The 22,748-nt window shown below is 40.9% G+C and overlaps 1 protein-coding gene and 2 long non-coding RNA genes across 3 annotated transcripts; 2 read left to right on the forward strand and 1 right to left on the reverse strand.

Moving 5' to 3' along the window:
- Nucleotides 1-104: 104 nt before the first annotated feature.
- LOC143523035 (uncharacterized) lies at nt 105-6,770 on the reverse strand. Its single transcript, XR_013133207.1, has 3 exons — nt 6,564-6,770; nt 6,297-6,393; nt 105-1,998 (listed from the first exon to the last, which is right to left on the reverse strand). It is a non-coding gene; the product is annotated as an uncharacterized LOC143523035 (long non-coding RNA).
- A 2,436-nt stretch (nt 6,771-9,206) lies between these two features.
- Nucleotides 9,207-14,371, forward strand: LOC143522996 (uncharacterized). Its single transcript, XR_013133198.1, has 5 exons — nt 9,207-9,574; nt 9,696-9,766; nt 10,361-10,446; nt 10,666-11,222; nt 14,033-14,371. It is a non-coding gene; the product is annotated as an uncharacterized LOC143522996 (long non-coding RNA).
- Nucleotides 14,372-15,092: 721 nt separating this feature from the next.
- LOC143522937 (uncharacterized) lies at nt 15,093-19,424 on the forward strand. The gene is made up of 10 exons (XM_077016984.1): nt 15,093-15,534; nt 15,901-15,962; nt 16,145-16,212; nt 16,461-16,550; nt 16,663-16,761; nt 16,853-16,900; nt 16,987-17,067; nt 17,166-17,593; nt 17,724-18,537; nt 18,985-19,424. The coding sequence occupies exons 1-8, from the start codon at nt 15,410-15,412 to the stop codon at nt 17,334-17,336; spliced, it is 744 nt and encodes a 247-aa protein (XP_076873099.1). The 5' UTR covers nt 15,093-15,409; the 3' UTR covers nt 17,337-17,593; nt 17,724-18,537; nt 18,985-19,424.
- Nucleotides 19,425-22,748: the final 3,324 nt, after the last annotated feature.

Here is a 22,748-nt window from a genome sequence, read left to right on the forward strand (position 1 = left end):
AGGGAACTCATTGTTGTGTTCAATAAATCTGTCTGAGATGAATCATGAATTATAACATGGCGAGTTATCCTGCTGGAAGTAGCCATCAGAAGAAGGGTACACTGTGATCATAAAGTCAAATTTATTTATATAGCACTTTTTACAACACATGTTGTCACAAAGCAGCTTTACAATCGTATGGCTCCAGATCCATAATGAGCAAGCCAAAGGCAACAGTGGCGAGGAAAAACCCACGATGATGGTGGGGATTAGGAAGTGAGGGAGAGACAGCCTCCCTCACATGCACCTGTTTTAATTAACTTTGTAATTTTATTTGTTGGCTGTAACTGTATTGCTGTTGTTGCATCTTGGCCAGGGCTCCCTTGAAAAAGAGGTTCTTAATGGGATTTTTCCCTGGTAAAATAAAGTTTAAATAAATAAATAAAAAATTAGGAAGAAAACCTTGGGAGGACCAAGACTGAAAAGGGAACCCATCCTCCATTGGGCAGCCTGTTGGCACAAGTCCGTATTTGTGGACAAAAGGTGGTTCTACATTTATGGTTCTAGTTCCCACAGTCCCTTCGGTGTAGATGTTGGGCCTCAGGTAGGAGCATCAGCACGTCCTCTTGTGGCAATGGCACATCCAACCCCGGCATCAGTACATCCACTGGCAAGTCAGACCATCTCCCAGGTGCTTGTAGGTGCTTGCATGCAATCGTCTTGGGTAGAAGCCTGCAAAAAGATAGACAATACAGACTGAGTGTGTGGACATCAATTTAAACCACTATTGATTTAAACATACATAGCTCAAGTGTTGTAACGTGTGAGGAGGACTGGGTATGGATTTTGGTAGGTGAGTGTAGCAGTTGCGTGGCAGTGTTTTCCAAAAGAAACACATGATTTTCAGTTTTGAATGTTTGAATGTCTTATGTGAACAACTGTGTTTAATGTTTTGCAAAAAGTGTGTTTTAGCACACCAGGTCAACAGATAGGCTACATGGGTTACATGCACAGGGTAACATAAGAGTGGTGGAAGATGCACACAGGTCGACTATATCCTCTGTAGGAGACGAAACCTGAAAGAGGTTAGTGATTGCAAGGTGTTACCCGGGGAGAGCGTAGCTAAACAGCATAGGATGGTGATATGTAGGATGATGTTGGAGGTGAAGAAGAGGAAGAGAGTGAGAGCGGAACCTAAGATCAGGTGGTGGAAGTTAAAGGATGAGGACTGTGGTGTAAAATTCAGGGATGAGGTGAGGCAGGTACTGGGTAATGGTGGTGGTGTTCTGGATACCTGGGATGAAACTTCAAATGCAGTGAGGGATGTGGCTAGGAAGGTACTTGACCTCAGGACAGAGGAAGATAGACAAGGAGTCGTGGTGGTGGAATGAGGAAGTTCAGGAAAGTTTGAGAGGAAAGCGGTTGGCTAAAAAGAATTGGGATTTTCAGCGAGATGAAGAAAGTAGACAGAGGTACAAGGAGATGTGTCGCAAGGCAAAGAGAGCAGTGGCAGAAGCTAAAGAGAAGGCATATAGCAAGCTGTATGAGAAGTTGGACACTAAGGAAGGGGAAAAGGATCTGTACAGATTGGCCAGACAGAGAAACTGTGATGGGCAGGATGTGCAGCAGGTTAGGATGATAAAGGATAAAGATGGAAATGTGTTGTCTGGTGAGGAGAGTGTCTTGGGAAGGTGAAAGGAGTATTTTGAGGAGCTGATGAATCAAGAGAATGAAAGGGAAAGAAGGTTAGAAGAGGTAGAGGTTGTGAATCAGGAAGTGCCTCAGGTGAGCAAGGAGGAAGTAAGGGCTGCAATTCAGAGAATGAAGTGTGGTAAGGCAGTTGGACCTGATGATATTCCAGTGGAGGCATGGAAATGTTTGGGAGAGACAGCAGTGGAGTTCTTGACCTAAGAGGAGGTTTATGGATGCAGTGGTAGAGGATATCAGAGTGGCTGGGGTGTCAGTGGAGGACACTCAGGACAGGGCCAGATGGAGGAGTTTGATCCGCTGTGGTGACCCCTGAAAGAGAATAGCCGAAAGAAGAAGTGCATTAAATTAGATCATTCATCTAGTGTGATTATTATAAACTTACGATTGTCCAAGGTTTGTGCCAGCACTGTTCAGTTTCAGTACAGCTGTGCACAGGGGGAACAACTGGCACACTGAGCTGAGAAAAATGTGCAGTTTGAAAAAGCAAAGCCACTATACGTTTGCATAGGGCAGTGTCTGCGACATGTGAACAGCATGCGTGTCTCAGCACAACAGGAGTTGAATCAGAAAGTCCAATCTGTAAGAGGGTAAGCAAAATTAGTAATGACTTTGTTTAATTCAGGGGTTCCGTATACCAGTCCTGGGGATCCTATATCACACGTTGTGTTTTACCTTTTCTAAAACCTGATTGACCTATTTAGCAAATTAAGATCAATGTGGGTGGGGCCGAGTAAAAAAAGTGTTTTAAAATGGAGAAAAAAAATGTGCATGGCATAAGAACCCCAAGAATGGAACCTGGACCCGTTTGCTTATTTTATGACAATAGATTTTGCATACAGAACATGGATAGGCTATCACTGACATTAAAATAATGCTCAAGTTATACATAATCCTGAGACATGTATATCTGTCTAACCCAGGGATGTCAAAGTCAAATACACAGAGGGCCAAAAAACCAAATTTACTACAAGCAGAGGGCCGGACTGGTTCAATGTTTATTAAAACATATTGAAATGATTGCACATAGCCTATTGAACCAAGACCTAACACAGTGTATATTATTTAATGCTTAAATGAATAAAGCAATATTTTCTTATGGATCTGTCAGTAATTTCAAGTGAAAACATTTTTCAGCAAGCAAACAGATAAAAACAAACTTCCTTCAAAGAAAACATGTCCTGTACATTAAATGAATAAAGTCAGGGGTGCAATTACTTACTTTCTGAGGTGTATGCAAACATACTATCGGAACGAACGAAAGTTGTTGACGGGGGGAGGGGGGGGGGTGGCGAACGTAAGATGGACACAAATTAAGTATTATATCTCATCGATTTGGCGCCCCCTCTAGTGCAGCGCCCCTATGCGTCGCATACGCTGCATGCCCCCTTTTTGCGCCACTGAATAAAGTAATAAAGGTTTGAAAAGTGCTGGAATTTAGGCTAAGTACTTGAAAATGCTTGAAATTGTAACTACTTCGTTTCACAACAAATATCTGTCTGACTGAACAGGAGTGAGTTTCCCAAAACGTTCTTAGCACTAAGTACTTCTTAACCTCGTACATAAGAACGAGGTTACGAAGTACTTAGTGCTAAGAACGTTTTGGGAAACTCACCCCAGTTCTCTTGTATTGCGTTAACAAATACGAGCCTCTTGTAATTCCAGGACGAAACATGAGAGAACGTGAAGACGTTAAGATTGGGCGTTTTGAAAATAAACAACCATTAAATAATGTGAATAAAAAACGAATCATTTCGAATATATGTATAAATATTTAACTTAATTAAGTTTAATGTGCTGGTGCGCGCAAAGTTGCAAAATTCGAGAGGTGCACGACCTCACGAATCGACAGAGCGCACAGGTGAAGCCACTGCGATTACGTCATTTTCGCTGCGCGGACCCTCGCCGCTTGTGTGCGCTACAGTGACTTTGCGGGCTACCGTTGCATTGTGGGGAATGTAGTGTTTGTGCGTGCAAAACACCATCGGGTGGCTGTGTCTTGCGGGCCGGTTCTAATAGTAATTAAATATCATCCAGGGGGCCATAGATAATCAATTCACGGGCCGGATCTGGCCCGCGGGCCTTGACTTTGACATATGTGGTCTAACCTGTCAACAAACCCCTTAACTTTTGTTAGTCAAAAACAGTGAACATCTGAACTTAACGACAAACAGAGACTCCAACCCAGTCACTGAGACCCCATGTCATGCATATTTTAGTGCTTTTCCTCATTTATAATACCAGATTCAGCTCATTAACTAAGTAAAAAACTGTCATATTGGAGGAACACAAAAAAACTGCAAAGTATAGTGTTGACAGGACTGACTCTGGGGACTCTGTTTTGCCAATATATTCATTCCTAGAGCAGTGTCTCTTAATCCTACTTGTGGTAATTCACATAGCTCAACACACATAATCCACTTCACTAGTGACTTAATAAACCGTTTGTTTGATAAGCAGTTGGAGCTAGATCATGTACATTCAATACTTAGTGTGTTGAATCGTGGAATATTTAAAACTGTGTGGAGCAGTTAGGAACAGGACTGAGAAACACTGCCATAGAGTTTCAAGCTCAGCTCCAGGATACCAACAGCTCAATGTTATTCCAATTTTAGAACAATACAGTTGTATAAAATTAAAAATAATTTAATGCTAAACTGTGCAGTGTTGTGGACACAGGACTGAAATATGAAACCCCTGCTTTAGCCCTACACTTCCTCCTCCCTACTCGTAAACTGTGGTGACTCCTTCTTCATGGACCTGTAGCACAGGCTCTCACACTGACCTCCCCTGACAGACGGTGTTCTGTCGAGTTGTGCTTAGCATCGAGTTGTGCTCGTTTGCGGTTTTGCACATGCGCAGACCCACAGGCTTGTCATTTGTTTCTATTGTCATTTTGACCTATAAACATGTAAATGTTTTACATACTGGCTTTGCAAAGATGACATGAGGCAGGATTTCATGAGGCAAATTCGTGGTGGTGCCTCCACTTTTCTAGAATGTTCAGAATGGTCAGCGCAAAATTTAAGAGATTTCTTTCCATGCTCTCTACTTCACTGTAATCCATGCCTTAAAAACAAACAAAAGATAAGATATATAGCACATTATACTCAGTACTCTATATATAATAGAGATGTACTATGAAATGTACCATTTTACATCCAAATAAAATTATAAAAGTTATCCCATCTCTTCTCTCTCCCTATCCATATATAGCTATGGAGAACAGGTGGGATGAGGTATTCAACTTCCTCTCTCAGGGATCATACCCATCTGGGTATAATAACTCCCAAAAATTACATTTGAGGAGGTATGCTTCCAAATTTACTGAAAAGGGTGAGCATTTATTTGTTTAAATGTAGCCAGTGTCTTGGTAAGGTAGCTCTTTAATTATTATACGACTTTAATGAATGTTAATGAATATTCAATGCAGAAGGACAGCTTTTCTTTAAAAGTAGAAAAGCCATAAAATCCAAAGAAGAGGCAAGAAAGCTTTCAGGAATTTCACGCCTCTCCGATTGGAGGACATTCAGGCATCCTGAAAACTCGAGCTGCAGTGTGCTCCAGATTTTACTGGCTTGGCATGACCATTGATCTTGCCAACTGGGTATTTGTTGAAGTGCGTTCTTGTGTGTTTTGAGCTGTTGATAAATCTGCATATCTGTTATAAATGAATGAATGAATGAATGTTTCAATTTATATAGTGCCTTTTCAGGATACCCAAGGCGCTTTACAATTGTTAAGACAGCTACCTCTCAGACAACCAATCACACACCGGCGAGAAGCGGCAGCCAATTGCGCACAACAACTTGTTTTTATTGAACAGAGAGAGACACAGACACACACTATGGGCATTTTTGCTGTTTAAGCATGGTTACATAAATGTGTCTCTAAACATACTTAATTATAGCATTTTACCCACATGTCTCATATCAAAATGTTCAGAACAATCTCAGTTCTCTTCCTAATGAGGTTACATTGACTTAGAGTATTGCATAAATAAATAATATGGTCCTAAACCTGGAAATATGAGGCATATTTTCAAAAATTCTTTCATATTTTATATGAAATTACACATTTACTAAAAGATCAATAATATTGTTGCTTGAAATATGTTTGCACAAGGGTTTGCCTCACAAAAATAGTGAAACATGTAATATATATAGTAGTATACAAGTATAAATTAGTGTACAAAAATGTGTACACCAAACTACGAAACTCCCATCAAACTCCTGAACTACAGGCTAAATCAGCTTAGCCAAAACCATATCCACTCATCTAGATTATTATATACTATACTTTCACATCTACAAAGCAAGCATATAGGCAAAAGACAAATACGAAATAATAAAAAAATAAGTAAAAATAATTTTATAAAGAATAAATTAGCAGGAGGCTAGCTAGACAGCTAGTAACACATCGCGAGCCGATCTGCGATCGTCCGCTATTATAGTGAGCAATATTGCAAAATAACATTCATTTAGCCTTCGATCTGTTATACTTTTCATAAAACCCTTCAGGAAATCAACATACGTTCATAACCGCTATGTAGTAGTAGTAAGGGCTAGTAGTAGTAGTAGTAAACTACTGAGCAAAACCGGTTTGTTTACCTCAGGCGTCAAAAAGCGGCCAAAACTTCCGCAAAGGGCGATATGTTTCCTGAGGTCGTAGGTCATCGGGTCATCGGTCACGAGTCTCTCCTCAGGCCTACAATATGGGGGTCATCAGTAGACGCTAGCTAGCTAGATGCTACATAAAACTACAAACAGGACTACAGTACACCATCGCGAAATTCGCGACCCTATCTGTGATCGCCCGCTATTATAGTGATCAATATTGCAAAATAACATTCATTTAGTCATCGATCATCAACATACCTTCACCATCACCATGTAGATAAGTAGACGCTAGCTCGCTAACTAGCGGCCGTCAAAGTCTGTATTTCCGTGTTTGTCCGAGGTGAAACGGATCTAATGCCGTCCTAAAACCCTCCTACATCCGTAAAGGGCGATGTGAGTGATGTCAGCGGTCATGTAATGACTGACACTTGAATCCGCCAGTCACAGCAGTCACAGGCAGGAGCAATAACCCCCCCCCCCCCCCTTGTGCAAGCCATAAATGGATTAGCCATATACGGGCGTGCTTCAACTCGGTCATGTATTGCCATCTTGTGGCCAGTCTGCTCAAGCATGAATTAACATTTTTTTGAAAACAGTTTCCAGTTTTCAAAAACGTTCGAACCGTGTGTCTGCGATGTTGTATCGCTGAGATACAACATTAATGTATATACTCGCACGGTGGCCATCTTTGACGCATGGGTGCGTCAGTAGACCTGGGTGTCAACCACATCAAGCCATACCACTCAAACCACTCAAGAATCTCACAAGATCCTCAAAGAGAATGAGACCAGCACATGTTCTGATGGCCCCAACTCTTTGACCATGGGAGGAGATTTGGAAAGACTAACTGAAGACCTTTACCTGCCACAGAGACCATCAGTTATCCACTTTGCCCCTAAAAAACACACTCAAGTCTGTGATGCAACAACAGAGGTAAATTGAGGCCTACATAGGTCTTGAATATATTGTTTCTTGTTTAGTGTTTATTTGATCCATTCCTTATTATTCAATGAGTCTTTATACAGACATTTTTTCAATTATACAATCATTAGAGTATGATGAGTTTGCCTTTCACAGCTTTCTGTATACCAGTCAACAGTGTATGTGACAATAACCACTGTTGACTGTTGAAGCATCCCCCAGGTTCATCAGCCATACAGGAAAACATACAAGAAAGAGGTTGTTAATGAGTTCTGTGTTCAAGTTTGACCTGTTGGTCATTTGTTCAGCCTACCCTTGTACTTATAGTTTGCATGAAAGGGATTTGGCCTGTTCAAACTATACATGTTGGCCCGTTGGCCATTTTGACCTGTTGGACGTTTGTCAGATGCACTATGTTGCCAAAAGTATGTGCATACCTCTTCTAATGAACTGATCTGGCCAGGCATGGTCATTGTATGGGAGGGAAATCTTAATTCTACATCATGCAATGGCATAGGGAATTGTGTATAGATGGCCCTGGGTTTGAAAGGCCCTGGCGTTAAACTAGGGCAAATGAGAATGGTGTTCATGTATTCACATGCTTTTGGCCATGTAACTGTAATAGTACAGGGATTAGAAAAAACAAATATCTATGCTTTGACATTCATGCTGTGCTTTCAGTTGGAATGTTGTGGGCTGCAGAAGACTGTGGTCGGGTGGAGGCAGTTGTTGGACCATATAAACTGTTTGATTCGTCTTTCCGTACACTGCATGGGACCGAGTGGCTGGCTGATGATGTAAGAGACCAAATCACTGTCAAAATGTATTACAAGAGGAAGTATAACATTCTTTAATGGTTGTTTATTTTACAATGCAGGTTATTGATGCGTACTTGCACACACTCATTGAAAAACAGCAGGTAAGTGGCAATTATATTTATGTAGCTGTGTTAGGTATTTCTTGCAACATAATTAAAATTTCAGTTGTTCTTAACAGAAAGCTGTTCACCAGCTCTGTGTCGTTATTGCAACATCGTTGTTTTCTGGACAATTCCAGAGGCTCAGAAAGGTACTTTCATCACATTTACAGTCTAGCAGTAATGATTATCAGTAACAATAATGACAACTTTGTATTCAACACATTCTTTAGATGACGTTTCCACTGGAGGAAATCTGGATGTGCCCTGTAAACACTGGGGCTCACTGGGTTTTAGTGGTTTGTTTACCTTTCCTTATTTTTCAGAGCAGGTTTGTTTACACTACAAGTCAAATGTTTGGTCACACCTACTTTGTTTATTTTTATTATTTTTGACATAAAAAAACTGGAAAGATGCTAAAGCAATGAACGAATGCTGTGCTCTATTTATGCTCTAATAAACAAATATTAGATTCTTTGAAGTAACTGTCCTGTTCATGAAGCAGCACCTATGATGCTTTAACATCAGTCCTGAACACATTCTCACATGCAGAGACCTTGTAGAGAACTAAAGTTCTGAAATAAAGGGTGCATTTAAAATGAAGTATGTTGAGAATTAATTAATATATACAACAACCTTCCCAAATTGTCTTATAAACAAATTAAGGCATAATCCTTTAGATTAAAATGCTTTTTTTTGTGTTCAAACATTTGACTGGTAGTGTACATCAGTCATTATTTGCATGAATCGTACAGAGATATTCTAATTGTGCTATGATGCAGCAGAATGTTATAATATGACGAGAGAATAACATGAATGAACTCATTTCTTTTAGATTGTCAACATGTCTGACAAGGTCCTTGTGTTGATCGATCCCCTGGCAAATGAAAGTGCACTCGAGCGCAAGCTGCTACGTAACTGGCGGTAATAACATTTTAACATTGCTATTTTACAGTGCTAATTTTGGAGCTTTTTTCTGAAAAGAACTGGTGTGATGTTAAACTGTGTTCTTCTATCATTTTTTTAAAACAATAATTAGGAACTTCTTAAGGATGACAGGCCATGGAGACCAGGAGCCTAAATGGACAGTACAAACAATGCTGCACAACAAGCAGCAGGATTCCAGCAGTTGTGGGATTTTAGTGTTGAGGGTAAACCTTTTGAAAATAATGTGATGGGCATTTATAAGTAACTGATATTACTCTTACCATGTAAAATGCCACTTTGCAGTTTGCAGAAGATTATCTCCAGAGGAGAAACATCAGCGCTGTCCAGACATCCCCACAAGATGTTACCAAGGCACGACTTGAAGTAGCCTGTGCACTGCTGCAGTGTAAAGTTCAGTGGTATCAAACACTGCATGAAAGCAGTGCCATAAAGTTTTCTTTAGTCAAAACCCATATAAATCCATATTCCATCATCCGACTCAAAGGTAACGAAACTATCAATCTGTGTCCTGTACCATAAAGCTACTGCAGAGACTCTTTACTACATGATTATTTCTAGAGAATGAGTGCTACAGTTTAAAACCATACTAAAATCATTGTTTCTAGGGAATGCAGATGATTACTGTGTGGTGTGCTCCTTGCTGGAATCTGATGCAGACAAGAGCATGATTGAAATGGTAATGTATAACATAAGCATACTTTGTATTATTAGACAACTGGAGTAGTATTAGTACTAATATGTACCTAATGGCTTTTTTTGGGGGTAGGTGTAGTGTGATTTCTGCAGTAGGTGGGCACATGTTGAATGTGCCGAATACAACAAAGACACTAGTCTTACATATGTGTGCAAAAAATGTTACTGTTGTAAAAAGTTAGTGTTGTGCTTGGTTTATATACAAGTTCTAATAAAGAAGTTCTAATAAACTGCATATCCATGTTTCCCTTGTCCATACAGTGCACACAGAGTTAGTAGCGATGTAAAAAAAAAAGCGCCGAGTGTTCACGAGATGAGCCACAGGTGAGACTGATGAACACACTCAGACACAACCACACCGACGGAGATCCTGTCTACGACTAGACGTAGACAACATAAACACACGGCTGAAAGCTGAAACACATGTACATAAACACATGTACTGAAAGCATGATTTGATAAGGAAAGCATTATTTGATGTATGATATCAGCCTATCGAGATATGCTCACCATGTAAAATATTAATAAGGAAGCTATAATAGATTTTAATCCACGCTTCCCTTGTCCATACTGTCAGGGTTGGACCCAGGACCGTTCCTCCGGTCGCCACAAGGAGGAGCCCGCGAGCTAGACCTGGGGGCAATCAGGCACAATATGCTGCAGGTGTTTGCAGCCTACTTAAGGCGAGCAACTTCAGCAGTCCTTTGCTGAAGTTGTTAGTTGTATTTACGCTCGCAGCCTAATTAACCTAATTAGTCCCTAAATGCACATGTAATGTAATGAAAACCAAAGGAATGATTGTTGAATGTTGGTTCAGGCCTAAAGAGCTTGTTCTTATCAAATTTAGATAACACTACACTAATCAATATTTTTTTTCCTTAGGTGACAATTCCACATCCTGTCAGTTGAGATCCAATAATTCAGAGACAGTTGACAAAATGTATTTCCCAACCTGGGAATAAGGGTAGTGCGCTGTCCACACCAATCTGTGGTGGGGAGTTTGACATCTTCAATGGGACTGTGTGTCTACTGGAGAAGAAAAAGACCAGGAGCAAGAAACGGCAGTTCTTTACCCAGATTTTCCGAGGCAGTTCGCTTAAAGCCTGGAAGAGAGAACGGACCAAGATGTTTGCATCTGGTGATGGTCCTGATGGAGGTTCTGTGGGTGCTGTTAAGAAGCAGAATGAGGAGGAAAGACAGGTTGCTGCTGAGCCCACAACCATCACTCTCAGTCCACTTTCAGTTACAAGCTGCACGTCAACATCCGTTACATGTGATGTGGTATCGGACCACTGCATTTGAGCCTGAAAGGCAGGATCAGCTGTTTGTACGTGTCTTTCTCCTTTGAGGGTCATGATATCAGCTACCCAGCCAAACCTTTCCTGCTGGAAAAAAATACAGGGGCCTTTTGGACAGGAACCCTAGAAAACGTTAACCGGGTGAGTGACAAGATGCTGCATATTAATAACAACCCAGATCATCAATGACCTCAAGAACAGGGTAGATAATTAATTTACATTTATGTTTTATAGTATGGTTCATTTATTTAGTATGTCAGGGTTAGTTTTTTATTTAGTAAAAAATAAATGAAATAAAAACAATACCACAACTTAGTCAAGGGATCCATTTGAGACCAAACTTCCCAATCAGTGTGGCCAAGGGACTCTGTAAACATTGTTCTGTAGGAGTGAATAGAGCTGGAAAAATTGCTGTATGTCTCATTATCCCATGAGCAACGCACACATGAATCATCTTAACTTTTATTTATATGATGCTTGCTTGTTCTAGGTATTTCCAGGTCTTAAAGGGAACGCCGGCTGATAACATATGTAAGCCTTAATATCGTGTAATTACTCTAAATTATTAAGACACGTTGTAAAAATTCACAAAAAGTAGCAGATTTATTAGATTTTCTGTAAAATCCCGCTGCACGTAGGTCGCCATTTTTATAACTGCTGACGGGCGCAGCAGGTAGTGATGTCAAATGGTTGCAGTGACTGGCCGTCGCGCTTGAGCACAGCTAGCTAGACCTGGCTACTGTTCAGCCTTTTCAGCTTGAGCCAGAACGCAACATTTCTGACATCAGCGGCTACAACACCCACCAAGTGAGTGACAGAGAGAATCCAGCGCATGTTTATGTTCACGTTTCTTCGTGCGGTTCTCGCTCCACATTCTGGGGCTTTTGGACTTTCTGTGTGGGAAAACTGTGGGCACTGCATTGTGTTTTAGTCTATGTTTAAAACCAACAGCACCCGTCAACTCTCACCAGTCGGGCTCTACTGAATGACTCTACTGAGAGAGCAGAGCCGCGGGTCTTTTGGTAGCTGTGTTCGTCCACACGCTGCTTCCCAAATTTTTCTCCTCTTTTTATCTTTGGGAAAACTGTGAAGACTAATATCAGTCTTCCCACTGCCTTTCGACTGGAAATAACATCCAACGGCAACACAGTGTGGCATGGTTTTTTTTAAGGTAGCTCAGCTAACTAACATTAACTCTAGTGATGTCGGTCGCGAACGATCCGGCTCTAAGAGCCGGCGCTTTGAAGTGAACGATTGGAACCGGCTCCACAATGGGAGCCGTTTTAGGATCCTATTTGGGAGCCGCTTTTCCCTTCAGTATTGCGCTTGTGCTCTGCAAGTGCCACAGTTTTTTTCCCAACATCGTTTTTATTTGTCCTCCGGTGCCTCGCTGTCTCTCCCTCTCCTTGCACGTATTGCTCTGCTTCTGCCAGTGGTAGAGAGCGGAGAGTTTATTTCCTCAGTCGGTGCTTAAGCTAAGTTGATACCAGCGCGAGGGTCCGTGCGCCCTGCGTGAGGACCCCCGTGCGAAGTGAGGTCGTGCACCTCTTCAGCGCAATGAACAAAGTTATGTATGCCGGGTTCATACACCTTTACAAGGTGGAATTCAAGCACTTGTACGTCACTTTTCAATATTGAAAAAGGCCATTTTCAATATTTCCCAGCACCTTAAACTTAAATATTTATACATATACTCAAAATTATTCGAAATAATTTGCTTGTTTATCACATCGATTCAATCAGACAGCTATTTGTTGTGAAACAAAATACAGTTACATTTTCAAGTACTTTAGCACTTTTCAAACCTGGAACACAATGCAACATTAATTTTTGTCAGGTAAATGTTCCTTCCCCTGTTTTTAAAGGGTGTTTCTTTATACTACCACATATCGTTTCGGACAACACTGCAAAGAATGTCTCCACGGCCCGCATGTCAAGCGTGTGCTCCACACATCTGACCAATCACACGCAGCTTTCAGTTAAAAATGTGGTGGTAAAACACTGGAAAAAAGTTAGCTCCACTTTTTTTGTGGAAACTGCAGGCAATTGGCCAAGCTGTATTGCGTTCTATTTTGGTGCTATTTTGTGATAATTTAATAATTGGTTATAATAAAAGTTTTATTTATAAAGCATTGTTATGCAGCATTTTTACTCATCACAAGTGCTTAACAATGTCAATAATGAAACAATGTTATAAAATTAGGTTTAAGCTATTAATTAATAATGTAAAAAATATATTTTGGGAGCCGACAAGAGCCGGCTCTCCACAGTAAGAAGAACCATTAGAGCCGCATCTCAAAATAGAGCCGAAAATCCCATCACTAATTAACTCCTTCCAACCGCAGTCAAGTTTAGCGTGCTGCAACCATTTGACGTCATCTACACAGCAGGCATTGCGCGTCAGAAAACATGGCTGCGCCCATATGTCAAATATTTCGAATAAAAGTGTTGATTTGTAAATAAATTTGCTGCTTTTGTGATTTTTTTTTACATGTAATTAATCTAAATTATTAAGACATCATATTAAGGCTTACAAGTGTTACCAGCCGGGGTTCCCTTTAACATTCTTTAATGCCCGTGTACTGCTGCAAAGTTTAGAATATACACTTATACCTCTTGAACTCTTAGGAGTTTAGTCTGTACACGCTTCAACCTCACACTGAACACCGTTAATTAACTAAATGTCAGTAGTTATGCTATAGCTATGATGATCCTGTGGAGGACCCATGCCACTGTGGAGATCTCGTCCCAACTCCTTTGATCTAATCATAGTACAGATCCTCGCCCATGCCCATCTCTTGCATTCCCTCAAACACCTATTAGTCAGCAGTTGGCAAATATAGAGTGATACATTTTTAAAGACTTTGGTAAGCTTAGGTAATTAAAGCAGTTTTTAATAAATGATAATAAGGAAAGAAGGTAATGTTAATGTCTACCTTCTCCACCTGCAGTCCTGCGTTCCTTGTGCACAGCAAACAAACTGTACTGGCTCTGCTTGCTTCAGGGATGCTGTGTGGGAAGCGGCCGCATGCACCATTCTGGCCACTAGTGAGCTTCATCCCCTGAATACTGTTGGTCTCCATGGATACTCCTCTCATTCACCTGTGTTCCAACAGCCTCATCACCACACTATATAACACTTCCAGTGTCTCCCAGTACATGTGAAGTACTGCCATCACTTCCTGGTCTGCATATCAAGTCTATGTTACATTATGAAAACATTTTGTCTGACATGACATAAAAACGGAATAATATGACATTTATCAAAATGTATGATTATGTTCATTATGTTGTAGTCTCTACATGCAGACCACCTTATTATTTTGGAGACATACACCATCAGAATGGCACTTCCAGATGTGTGTACACCTGTGTGGAGAATTCCTTCATGGTGTGACGCATGTACAGAGGTGGCAGGAGGCAGAGGCTGCAAACTGAAAGCTTCATTATCCATGGTAAAAAGAAACACCAAGACTCAGGCCAAACAGCAGTAATAATGTAGATAGCAGCACTTTCATGAAAAGGGACATTTCAGACCTTAGTATTGCAAAAAGTATTTGTATTCACAATTATTGTATTAATGTTGAGGACATCTGATTAATATGAAAATATTGATTTCTTCAGAAATGCATTTTATGATCATATTCAGAGAGCTGCCACTGTGTACGTAATGGGGTTGAAGAAAAACATTGCCCAGATCTTGAAAAAATGACCAATAATTATAAAGAGCTAATGCTTGAGATGAGAAAATATGATTTTGTGATTGATAAAAATATCCTTAATGCTGTGATGTACACAGAGAAATTATACATTTAAGCAAAAAATTTGAAAATGTCAAAGTCCAATTTGAATCATTATAGTGGACCCATGTGGGTTGGAGTCCTGCCAAGCACTGAACGATTCGGTGAACGAATCGTTTGAACGAATATTTTTAGTGAACTGATTCTAATGATTCAGTTCATCTAAAAGAACTGCTGTGCCCATCACTAACAAATAATGTTACTCACGATCAATGGACACACAATTAATTAGAAAAACAGCCACATCGTGCCGCTGCCTCTATGTACTCCATATGTGCGAGCTATAAACTGGTGCATTACGGTTGCCACCTAACGGCAGAAATAAGAACTGCAGGCAATACGCTAATCTTCAAATAAAACGAACTTTAAGACTGACAAGTAAATAACATTCGTTTGTAGACAATTATCCGTCCAATGAGTAGAGATGTCACGTTTTGTGGTTAACTCTGACAAGCATACATTACTGCTAATTTAATTCATGTGGCAGAATATTTATTTGACAGCAGTTAAATAAAACGACAAGGTATTATGGGTCATTTAGTCCAATACTCCGCAAAAGGTAATTATTTTGCTAGCGTTTGCTTTCCCCCTTTTACGTTGCTAAGTGTTTCTGCATATCGGAGTCATGGAGAAAAACATGTTTTGATATCAAGGTAAATCGCCAAGGTGAAACTCCAAACAAAATATCTAAAATCCCTCAGTCGTTTACCGACCCCCAAAGAGACAAGACACTTTTGCATTTGCTGTGGAAAAAAATCAACAAATATCTCCAAATATCTACAAATTAATATCTTCAAACAATTAATATCTCCATTTAATATCTTCAACGTATTAATATATTGAATTAATATATTTACCGAATTAATATCTCGAATTAACATATTCAACGAGTTAATATCTCGAATTAATTTGTTTAACCTGTTTAAAATGTTGTTTTCCCTGCCTTTCACTGGGCTGCGACCAGTGCTCCTTTGTGCCACTGGAGTTTCGGCCGTTGTTTGGTCTTTTCTCGTTTACAGGCGGCGGGTCCGAGATCAACAGACGGAAGTCGAAGCTGCAGCTCATACCGACACCTGCGACGGTAAATTAGGGAGCTAGCGACGAACACACCCCTATATTCGCAAGCTAGTTTGCTACATTAAACTAGCTACTTATCACTATGTTACTTAGCCTAACTAAATTGGCTACCCTTTAACGGCAAATTTAAACTAGGTTGCATCAAAGTTTTTAATATTTCAGTGTTTTTTTAAACATCTTCCTTAGGACATGATCGGGAGCCTTTTGCATTGGACGAAGGCATCTTTGAGACGCTCCATACCCCGATCCGAGAGGTAGTTGGCTATTATTGGTGAAATCTTTCCTAGCCAGCTTCATTCTGTTTAAATCAAATCAAATCAAATATATTTGTATAGCGCTTTTCACAACACGCTGTCACAACATGTACAGGATTTAGGGAAGTTTCTGTGCAGAACTGTAGCATGCATTGTTTATTTGCATGCTGGTCACAATAATTGTAAAATGCAGGTCTTGCACATACTTGTCTAGTCGCAAAGTAACACGTATTTGGTTTTCTCCATAGTTGAGGCTTATACAGACTCGCCAAGGATTGGACAGAGCACATAGGATGTTTGCCTTCACCTTCTCACGAATGGGTTCTTCAGCTACACAGGTTCCCTTAAGTTTTTAATGTGTATCACAGGCACAAAAATATTTTGTTACCTGAGGGTTTATAAGGGGTTTGTCCATTTCAGTGGTAAAGTTATTTTTCTGCTTGACTGCAGGTGGTGGAGGTGAAGCTCCAGCACAAGTCCATCTACAGTGGGCTGGAGAGTGAGCACTGGTGGGTGCTCAACAATGAATTCTACTGGATAGGTGCAGAGGTGAGTCATGGGAACAGGTTCACAATTTCAGTAAGAATGGACATGCTACTGTAAATGTCCCTTCAACCTAATCTTTTCCTTGTATTTGTAGCTTACCCTCCACCACTTTGCCAGCGCTAGTGCCGTGGCCTGCATCAAGGTAACAAAGAGTCTTGACTATAAGCATCTTTCACTAGCTTGTCCCATTCTGAATTACACTCATCAGCATGTCCTCTGTTAATTCAGCGGAGGGGATCCAGCATCACAGACGCCACCATCTACCTGCGCACCTGTTCAACAACAACGTCGGTGCAGAATATTTTTCTGGTTAGTGCTTCCTCCTTTCTGATTGCATTTAGAATTATTTGTGGTGAGGTTTTTAGAAAATGATATCTAAAGGCATTTTTATTGTGTGTGTTTTGTAGCAAACGGTGGTGTCCACTTGGTTTAAGGGTGTCTCCATTGGTTCGGATGACATTTTCAGGTCATCCGAATCTAGTCACACCCAGACCCTGGAGACACCGAACCCAGCTGTTTTTTCCAGCAGTCCATCCCCACCGAGAGCACCCCCTCAACGACCACCTCCAGGCTTTTAAACACCTACACATGAATTGAATTCTTATATAAATTCATAATTTCACTGTGTGGCATGCGTTTTATTTTTCTACGTAATTTAATATTTTTGCTTGCATGTGTGTTTTTCAGATGCTGAAGGTTTTCCCATAACCACATGAGGACTAGATGTTGGTCTTTTGGGACACAGAGGTAGAACATCACATGGACTGATCACCCACCTGGAGCGTTTTACATCTGCCCCTTCTCTTTCCCCCAACACTCTGTTTCATCTTTTGAGGTTTGTGTAACCCTAACTCATCTTCCAGATTTCTCATGAAAACATAAAGCTGTGTGTAGTCTTTATTCTGCTTTTCTGTCTCTTTCGTTCTGTCCATCATGTGGGTCTCCTGTGCTTCTTCCTGGATTAGAGACTACCGACAGCTGTGCAACCTGAATTTCACGCAGGCTCCCAGGACAAGAGGACTACTGCAGTTTGTGGACCAGGACAGAATAATAAGCCTTGACAAGATGTGCATCAGGATGATGAGAGACTTTATGATCCACGCCAGAGAACAGAGACAAGACCAGAGGACTGAACGGCATCAAGAACCGATCGTCGGGATTATTAGAACAATCACCATCGTCAGTGTGCAAGGAACTGTGAGGAAAGCCCGAAAGAATCACCATTCGTGGACTATTCATCATCACCGTGGACAACCATCAGGATTACAGATTCGACCATTTTGGGATTTTTGGTTATCAACAGCAGATTATCAGTGCTCCTGTCATCCTCATCAGACCTCTACAACTAACTCAGAATGCTGCAGCACGACTGGTCTTCAATCTCCCTAAGTTCTCACATGTGACTCCTCTGCTACGCTCTCTTCACTGGCTTCCAGTAGCGGCACGCATCAGATATAAAACATTGATGCTTGCTTACAAAGCCAAAAATGGACTGGCCCCTCCCTACATGATGTCCATGGTCAAAAGCCAATCCGTACAGCGAACACTCAGAAACTCAAGCTTGGCTCGACTCGAAACTCCATGCTTAAAGTCTCATGGAAGACAAAGCTCCAAACTATTCTCCGTCCTGGCTCCAAGATGGTGGAACGATCTTCCATTAGCTGCTAGGACTGCAGAGTCTATTGCTATCTTCAAGCGTAGACTGAAGACCCACCTGTTTGTTGAGTTCTTACCAGAGCACTAACTCAGCTGATACCACTTGCCGTGGTTCTTTAAATGGTATGTCTGTCTGTGGTTATTTGTGCTTCTTGGCAAATGTCTAACTTGCAAAAACACTAGGTAATGACATTGACTCCTGTGGTTTAGTAGTAGTCTGACTCAGTGGTATCTTGAATTCTGGCCTATTCGTACTATTTCCTAGGATGAATTCTGTGATTGAATGCAAAGCACTTTGTAAGTCGCTCTGGATAAGAGCGTCTGCTAAATGCCGTAAATGTAAATGATTTTGTAAATTGTTAGTGAAATAGTTATTATTGTTTTATAAATATTTATCAGTAATGTGATTTGTGTTTTAATTGCAAAGGAGTCATACTGTCTTGTATTTTACCTTTGGTGTTACTCATGTAATCATCAGTATGCTTAGTCTGATTGTGTGGTTTGTGTGACTTGTGTATTAGTCTGTATAATTAGATTTTGTGTTTTTGTGTGATTTGTGTATTTAACCAGGCCACCCGAAGGGGACTGGTCCCTGCTGGATACACGCACCTATCCGGATACAAGCACCTGCCGGTGGATGTACTGATGCCAGGGTTGGACGTGCCATTGCCACAAGAGGTCGTGCGGATGCTAGTTCCTATCAGAGGCTCACCATCTACACTGAAGGGACTGTGACTACTTGGCCGGGGAACGAGAACTGTGACTACTACTGTAGAACTGTAGAACCACCCTGCGCACCACGGACTTGTGCTAACGGGCCGCCCAATGGAGGATGGGTTCCCTTTTGAGTCTTGGTCCTCCCGAGGTTTCTTCCTATTCCCCTCCATCATAGGGAGTTTTTCCTCGCCACTGTCGCCATTGGCTTGCTCATTAGGGATTTGGACCCATAAGATTGTTAATCTTGTAAAGATTGTGAAAAGCACTATACAAATAAACTTGACTTGACTTAATCATTAGTGAGTTATAGGCTAATTATGTTTTAGGTTGAATGTATCCAGTTATGATATTTGAGTGATTCACTATTTTCCCAGCTAGCAACACTAACCATGCGATACCTGAATTTAGTAAACTATAGTGAGAGAGGAATATTACACTGGAAACACACAGCCTAAATTATTACAAATAAATAAAATGTAGCTTCAAGAGAGGGGAAACAAAAGAAAGTAGAAATAGTTTCTTATAGACAGTTTGCATTGGTGCTTACTAAAATTTCCCTGGTGGAAATTTTCATTTTTTAAAATAAACATTTTAAATGACTAGCTTTTAAATAGTACAAGTGTGCTACAAATGCACAACATAAAATAAAATATAAGTACAAATGTAACGCAGGCACCTCCTCAGCTAGGAGGCAGACAAACGCTGAGGAGAGCGAGATTTATTAGAAGGAATTCCATAATCATAGTCGTAACAACAGGCAGGGGTCGTAACAGGTGAGCCATCCAGGTTTGACAAGTTGATCGGCATAATCAGACACACAAAGAGAACGAACAGGGCAATGGGGAGAACACTAAAAGTAATGAACAATGGAACAGGAACAATACTCACGAAATCAAATAACAAGGATCGCGGAGCACATTGGCAAATACCGACGGAGCAAATGAACAGAACAACCGAAAACGGGCTAGGGAGACACAGGGATATAAATACACAGAACTAGACTAGACACAGGTGAAGACAATGACAACATGGGCATGGCAGACAGAGGGAAACTATGGTAACAGACAAGCAAGGCGGGATTAACAAGCAAGGAACAACAAAGACACGAAGAGCAGGACACCGGAGTGACAGCTAGGAGAGGGGGGAGTAGCCCTACGTGACAATAAAATGTAGCTGGGAAAATTATATTACTATATTACAAGTGTGCTGTAAATGCACATCAATGCATAATACATAAACTGTAGCTGGGTAAATTATAGTAGTGTGTCGTTAACAGTGGTGAACGGGATTCTTCAAGCCACCAGATTTAATCCGTCACCATATCCAGTCACGAAAATCCATGAGAAATTTGGTGGAGACACTACACATTACTGAATTGTTTACTAAAACTATTAAGGGAAGGAGAATTGCAGGTGTTCATACACATGTTGACTCGCTAGCCAGCAGAGGTGTCAATTCCAGGTTCCGAAAGTAAAAGTCCTCACCAGGATTTTGCTCAAGCTTGCTAGATTTTCTAATTAGTGCAATCCAGGTAAAATTAGTGGAATCAACACAATCCAGGAAGCCTGAGCAAAATCCTGGTGAGGACTTTTACTTTCTGAACCTGGAATTGACTCCTCTGCTAGCCAGGTAAAATGAAATGAAATGTGTGCTCATTTCACATTGCACATTTCATTTCATTTTAAAATACCTGGCTAGCTAGTCAAGGTGTGTATTGAGAACACCTGCAGTTTCCCTTCCCGCCTCCAGAACGCCACTCTGCAGTGTCTACTGAGTCTCTCCTGCTTCTGGAGCCCCATCAGAGCTCAGTGCTCCAGCTGGACGGATCCATCCAGCTGCCAGATGCTCAGGTAGCCAATCAGGAACAGAGGATTCACTTGTCTAAATGAACTGTTCAAATATGATGGCTTAGGGAGGTGTTGTGATGCTGAGAGAAATAAACCACTTTGGTCTCCCTGTTACCTTGCGTAGATGTTTTGCAGATTTGCAGCAAAGCAGGCTCACTAGTCGTAGCTCTTCACAGAAGAAGAAGCTCCTGAGAGCCCTGAATGCCTGTATTTCAGTCAGATGCCCAGCGTTTGGAGAGGACTACAAACAGGTTCAGCTAAACAACCCTCTGAGCCATTCAGAACACATCAGAACCACATGCAGTAGCCTGCAGGAACTGCACACAACCTTCTTTGTTTTCTCACTCTGTTGCTGCTGAAGTCCAGGAGCATTGCCCTTCTGATGTACTGTCTTCCACAGGATGCTCATGAGTTCCTGATGATGTGTTTGCTTCAGCTGAAGGAGGAGGGAGAGACACTCAGGGTTTCCTCCTTCTCTTACATCTGCCCTGTGGCAAAGTTAGAGTTTCACCTCAAATCTGTGCGCACCTGCAGCAGGTAATTCTTTGCTATATCACCACATCTCCTTCTTGTAAATCAACTGTTCTTAACATGTGTTTCTTCAGAGTGTGCATTGTCACAAAGTATGCACACACTTGGTATGGGATAATGTGGGTTATTTCTGTGTGAATGTTGTAACCTCTCTGTTGATTTCTGTTGTTTGAAAGCTGTGGACTGCAGAGCTCCAGAGTGGAGGACTTCAACCACCTCTCTGTTAACCTGAGCTCTACCTTGACTGACAGCCTACACAATTACTTCAAGGTCTGTCACCTCACACACCCCTACTGGACAACACTTTTTTGCCAGTTTGTTAAGTTAGGGAGCCATCCTAACCATTGTCACTCTCAATGAAAACTTTTTTTCAGTCAACGGTTTTGGAGTTCAAATGTGAATGTCAAGGTCAAGGTACCAAGGCATGTGAAGTGGTGGAGTTCTTCACACTCCCACGGTGAGTCTCGCATTATGTGAATTACCACAAACAATGAGTTTTAAAGCAGTCATCTCACACTCTTCCAGTTCTTACATAATTTTTCCTTTTGGAACAGAGTTCTGATCCACTCCCATCAGACACTTCCATCAGACACTTCCATCAGACACTTCCTTACGTAACAGAAGTGGCTTTATCCAAGTTAGATGTCGTGCTGTTGACCACTGATTAAAAAATCTTCATCGTATAGAAATCTGGCAAATCTGTTTTGCGTGTGTGTGTGTGTGTGTGTGTGTGTGTGTGTGTGTGTGTGTGTGTGTGTGTGTGTGTGTGTGTTTGTTTTTGCTTGTTTTTTGTTAATGACAATTGGATGGATTTTATTCCTCTCTCTACAGCTACAATTTGAATCTGAATTTTGTATATTTATTTAATGAAAATGCAGTTTTACTTTTTCTGTCAAGTTGTAATTTGATCAAATTAAATTTGTACTCCATGACTTGAATTTCTATGCATGTTTTGGAAACATATATCCTTTATAATGTTGTCAAACTACATTCAGTGTAAATGCAGGAAAGGCAATCTATAGATTCAGTCAGGCAATCAGCTGTGAAGAAACAATTTATAAGCAATCAGGAAATATTTTAGGACAACCTGAAATATTGTTGGACAGTTATAAATTAGAGGGGACTTTAAAATGCAAAAAGAGTAGCTGATACTGTACATGTGAAGTATAATTGAACCGCACTTTTCATAAAAGCTCAAAGCCCTGCAAGGTGCCAAAGCTGTGTGTGTAATTGTGCAGA

The sequence above is a fragment of the Brachyhypopomus gauderio genome, chromosome 1 (genome assembly GCF_052324685.1).
Source record: "Brachyhypopomus gauderio isolate BG-103 chromosome 1, BGAUD_0.2, whole genome shotgun sequence".
Lineage (NCBI taxonomy): Eukaryota > Metazoa > Chordata > Actinopteri > Gymnotiformes > Hypopomidae > Brachyhypopomus > Brachyhypopomus gauderio.

Excerpts from the sequence above, each read along its gene's own strand:
- LOC143522937 (XM_077016984.1), top strand. The coding sequence starts at position 15,410 with ATGGGTCATTTAGTCCAATACTCCGCAAAAGGTAATTATTTTGCTAGC. Across the intron at positions 16,213-16,460 it reads TCCATACCCCGATCCGAGAG|TTGAGGCTTATACAGACTCG; the intron begins GTAGTTGGCTAT and ends TTTTCTCCATAG. Across the intron at positions 17,068-17,165 it reads CGGTGCAGAATATTTTTCTG|CAAACGGTGGTGTCCACTTG; the intron begins GTTAGTGCTTCC and ends TGTGTTTTGTAG.